The sequence below is a fragment of the Cyprinodon variegatus genome, unplaced genomic scaffold (assembly GCF_000732505.1).
Source record: "Cyprinodon variegatus isolate N-32 unplaced genomic scaffold, C_variegatus-1.0 Scaffold181, whole genome shotgun sequence".
Taxonomy (NCBI): domain Eukaryota; kingdom Metazoa; phylum Chordata; class Actinopteri; order Cyprinodontiformes; family Cyprinodontidae; genus Cyprinodon; species Cyprinodon variegatus.
In genome coordinates this window covers 98613-103638 of record NW_015150634.1, presented here as the reverse complement: position 1 = coordinate 103638, position 5026 = coordinate 98613, and the positions used below count along the sequence as shown (strand labels likewise).

Here is a 5026-nt window from a genome sequence, read left to right as displayed (position 1 = left end):
ATAGTATTATTTTCCTGACATTTGAATTTAAACATTAAAACATTTCTTAAACTACAATTACAAGCAGTTCTTGTCTCATGAAAACATAAGCGTTAATAACCGATGGTTGCGTAGAGGCTAACCCACTACTGGTGATGAAATTCAGATAATCTGAATGGGAAAAAGAAGAAACATCTTGGAACTCACTTTCTCAACTTCGTTGAAGAACCTGACCAATCTGGACACTCGAGCCAGCCGGATCAAGCTCAGGATTCGCACAAACATCAGTATCCTCATCATCTTGTTGGCCTTGGATGGGTTGTCGTCATTGTGGTAATGTAAATCCTAAAAAAAAGCATCTGTAATGAGTGACTACTGCTCTTATATACATCCCTGCTCATATAAGAAAAAAAGTGTCTCTTTTTACCGCAAACAGCAGAATGTATCCGATCGGGAAGGCCGCTATGACATCAGGTATGAACCATGTCCTCAGGTAACTAACCCGGATTCTTTTGATATCCAGAATAGCTTCCTGAAAGACAGAACAGATTGAGTATCCAGACTACATGCTGACAGACACACCATCTGCTCTAATATTTAGTAAGGAATTTAAAAATATGTGTAATGCTGGATTAAACTCATATACATTACATTACAGGACACGGATATCTGAATTTCACAGAAATGGGCTTAAAGTTAAATCTGGCAAAGCCAGATGTTTGTATTGAAAACATCACAGCTGGATAATCTTTAATTAGCATGAACTCTTTAATTCAATAGAAAAACAAACAGGATATCGACTGAATGATACCTAATTGGAAACATCATATTTTCATTTATAGCGACATCATAATTCTCGTTATAAAACCACACAGCAGGTGCGAATGTTGCCCGTATCGTGGACAGAGCTCAGCGGGAGGTTAATCTACCCTTTCGTGTATTGTGTGGATTACGGATAGGACGGGGATGGATTGCATGAGCTCGTCGGTGAGGGGATTATCTTCTGCCAGATTGTGTCTGAAAAAGCAGCCAGGCCACTCTCACCTCAGCGTCCTCCGTTATGATGCCCATCCGAAAGTTCAGAACCACGTCCAGCAGGAACAGCGTGTCTGAGAACACGTTGAAACTCTCCCAGGCCAGGCCGCTGTCACCATCCAGGAACGCTATCTCCATGGGAATCCCAATCAGGTTCAGAAAGGTGATGGCCATCATCACCATGATGTAGTAACTCCTACAGTGGGAACACATAATAAGAAATATAACAAAAACATTTTTGACATTTGGGTTTCGCTCAGATCTTGTTCATAAATGTGTTTTTAGCCTTAAAACTATAAGTGAACTCAGTTTGTTCATTCCTACTGCAGTTGGTAAGACAAGCCACATTATGCACACTAAACACCCTGATACTGTAACTGCACATCCCTTCAGCTAGGCTTAAATTGCCTGGCTCCAATTACTCCGCTCTCTGATCTCTAAAGTTTTGTTGGTCTTTCTGTGTTTTTGCTCTTTTTCCAGACTTATAAAAACCTTTATATCTCAGAAAATAACAAGATACTTTTTCTGTTTTTCTCATTTTCCCACATCAACCTACAAAAAATGATACCCTTATATTACTCTTATATCATAAATACAATGCAGAAATGTAGAGATCCATTGGCCATTACACTTGAAAATTAGCTGCATTTAACTTACAGTCAACTTTGACGATTGTTTTTTTTCTTTTATACCAATTTTTTTAGCACCTGCTTTACATATCATTAAAGATATGCTCCAGTTGAGTTGAGTATCCTTTTCCTGTGGAAATTTCCTAACTTGTATTAAAATATCAGAAACGTAAATGTATAAACCAATTGAATACCATGTTCTGTTGTCTTTCCATTTTAAAACAAGCTGTGAGAAATTAAGGATCATAGTCGGATACAATTGATGCAGGGGCATGGTTTATCCAATTGATTGTTTGTCCAGGCATACATTTACTTTAAATTTATTTAACATGATCTAAAGTGTTGTAGCAAAATTAAGTTAATATTTTTAGGTTACCATGGTTTCTGTGCAGAAGGATAGAAATACTATCTGGTTTTGAGAAACTGAAGCAGCTGAACCCATAGTGTTTGGATTTGGTCATGTTTGCCCCAACATAATAATAAAAAAAAACAAAAAAAAACAGGGATTGTAACATTTGAAACTAGTGTTGCAGCAATGATAAAAAATATATATATATTAGGGACCAAATTAACTTTAAATTAAATGTTTTGTTTTTCTGCATTCGCGAAAAATAAAGCATTTTTTTTGTGAACAATTTTCTAGAGGTTTGTTTCTTGCAGAAATGTTTATCAGCAAAGATTTGGAGATGAGAAAATCACCTTCATGACATTGAATATAAATGTTCCAAAAATAAAAGTACCATTGTGTGTTTTTATTTCTCTGCTTGTTTGTTGTAAAGTAACCACAAGGCAGGATTAAACCAGAGGCAATTCAGGAGGCCCTGTCAGTTCTGTTGCATCTGTAATTGAAGCGCCAATGTTTAGCATGGAGGTTCTTCCTTCTAAATGTATTTAAAGCCAGATGCTAATCAAATATCCATACGTCATTCTCTTGGGTTGTTGGAGTCTTTTGTGTATGGGTTTTGTGTTTGGCAGTTGTAAAGTATTTTATATTTTCTACATATATAAATGTAGGTCATGTGGTAATGGTTAATGTTACAGCAGCGATTTATCTAGAAATTTACATACAGTAGAAGTACGTGGGAAAATCTTTTAATTGTTATTTGATATAACGATCATATGCTTCAACCATTTATTAAATGATAAATATGCTTTAACAAAATTAAGTTCTGTTAGTTTTTTCTTGAAAGTAACCATGGATTTCTGTGGAGAAAAATTTTAAATCCTTTTTTTTGAGAAGCTGAAGCAACTGAACCCATTATGTTTGGATTTGGACATTTTTGCATGAGATTAACTAAGTTTCTTTTTTTTAAAATAACGTCATCACTTGCAAAATGCATCAAGCCGTGTTCTTGTTTTTGATATCAGAAAACATTCCTACACAGATGTATTTGTCTCTTTTAAGTGAGGAAAGTGTTGTGGCTCTCTTTCAGCCAGCTGTGCTCAGCAACAGGTAGGGGAGGGGCATCTCTGGATCACATGCAATTGTGGTTCCAGCCGTTTCTCCAGTATGGTAACTTAAAATTTTAAATTCAGCTTGCGAACTGCGTCATATCCTGATGCTTATTTCAAGTTTTTTCCTAGTTTGCACATTGATATTTTTTACCTCATTGACTAAAATGCTAAAATATTATTGCATCAAAATGTGTCAGTTTAACATTCTCCTCTTCTTCCTATTGTTGTAATTGAAGTCCTGGAAAAAAAGCTTCAAATGCATACATGAAAAAACTGAAGAATGAAGGTGATGCAAAGTGGAGGACTGATGTATGAAATACCTCATGGGGCTGAAGGGGTGAATGACAAAGACTCCGCTCTCCAGCTGACGCTTGCACTCCTTCTCCACTGCCACCTCGCTGCCGTACACGTACAGGGACTGTCTGTTCAGCTGCGGGAGAAGCAGGGCTCTCCATCCACAGGTGGCTTTTGTAAATCCAGTGGTGGGACCCTTGGATTTCTCCATGGACAAACCTCAGTTCCCGCCAATCAGCTGAAAGCACAGGCCATCCCACCACCACAGCTGCTCCTTCCTCTTCTTCTCAGGGTAAGTAAGTCTGACTCCAGCAGCAGTTCCAACCTCCCTCCTCAGTCACAAGGTATTTTTACATCCAGCCTCCCAACCTAAGTACATACTGAGGCTGCATGGAGTGAGGCAAGTGGATCCCCGCCTCTCTGCTCAGTCCCTCCTCTCTCTCTATTCCTGCCTCTCTTCATTTTTAACCTCACTCCACCCCTGTACTTCTATTCCTCCCAGCTCATCAACTATTCAGTATCCGTGTCTCATCCTCAAATGAATCAAGCCATGTCATGGGGACATGTCCAGCTCACATTAATACTAAGGACAATGGTGGATGAGAACGCTGCATATACTGTCATGGGAACTAGACATCTGGCAGCTTGTGCAGGGACGATTTCGGCCTGGGCCACAGAGCATGTAATTAAACACTATGCCGGGATACCTGATGCTGTACATACAGCACACATGGATCTTTTGGCCAACTTCTTGGGGATTGTTTGCATACAGATCATCAGTTAGAAAAGCAGAAACAATGGATATATAGAATAAACTGAAATTCCTGCATAAAAATGCATCTTTTTCTATACTTCTAGATAAAGTGAGAAAAGTTATATGAGCCAGGCAACTTAGATAAAAGAGAAAAAATATATTACATAACTTGACAGCAGAATTAATCCAGAGATCTTACACTGGGCATGATGAACACCCAGCATCTTGGCTAGTGCATCAGTTTTCACCATTCCTGCTACTTCTTTTCTTGCATAATTGAGGGGAGTATTTGCCTAGTGGTTAGAGCAGTGAGCTTGTGCTCTGAGAAGGTTGCAAGTACTCGGTTCGATCCCCACAGTCTGCACTCGGGGTTCATGAGCACAGACCCTTAACCGCCACTGCTCCCCAAGGTGATGGGTTAAATGGAGAGGTACATTTCTCCACTGTGAAATCAATAAAAAAAAATGTATTATTATTATAAAAACACACCCAAAAAAGTTGGAAAGAAAGCATATATTATTCCTTAGTGTGGCCCTTTCTTGGTTAAATCCAACAAACACGTTGATTAGGATGCTTTTTAAAGGGTTTATCTTTACTGATATTTTTGCAAATCTTTTACAATACAGCAGAAACGTTTTTAATGTTTAACTTTCCCCTCTCCCTTGATGCCTTGTTTAAGGGGCAGGAATTAACCAGACCAACTTTCTGCAGCATATTAGGATAATAAAACCTCACATAGCTAAATGGAAACCTGAAAGTGAAAGTTGATTCCTTTTCAGATTTCTCCACTTTACAAAAAACTGCACATAGAACCACCTATACTTCTGCAATACTTAAAGTTCCCGATGACACCCTTGAAGTGGCAGATGTCAATCATAAC

The 5026-nt window shown here is 38.4% G+C and overlaps 1 protein-coding gene across 1 annotated transcript in view; it reads right to left on the bottom strand.

Annotated features, from left to right (window-relative positions):
• The window catches only part of LOC107087360 (potassium/sodium hyperpolarization-activated cyclic nucleotide-gated channel 1-like), a 15585-nt gene extending 11867 nt beyond the window's left edge, over positions 1 to 3718 (bottom strand). The window contains exons 1-4 of the mRNA XM_015378898.1: positions 3419 to 3718; positions 1024 to 1210; positions 407 to 511; positions 187 to 324 (exon numbers count right to left, since the gene is read on the bottom strand). Of these exons, the coding sequence (XP_015234384.1) occupies positions 187 to 324; positions 407 to 511; positions 1024 to 1210; positions 3419 to 3603 (615 nt within the window). The 5' untranslated portion in view covers positions 3604 to 3718. The remainder of the gene's footprint in view (positions 1 to 186; positions 325 to 406; positions 512 to 1023; positions 1211 to 3418) is intronic.
• Between the last annotated feature and the right edge of the window lie 1308 nt (positions 3719 to 5026).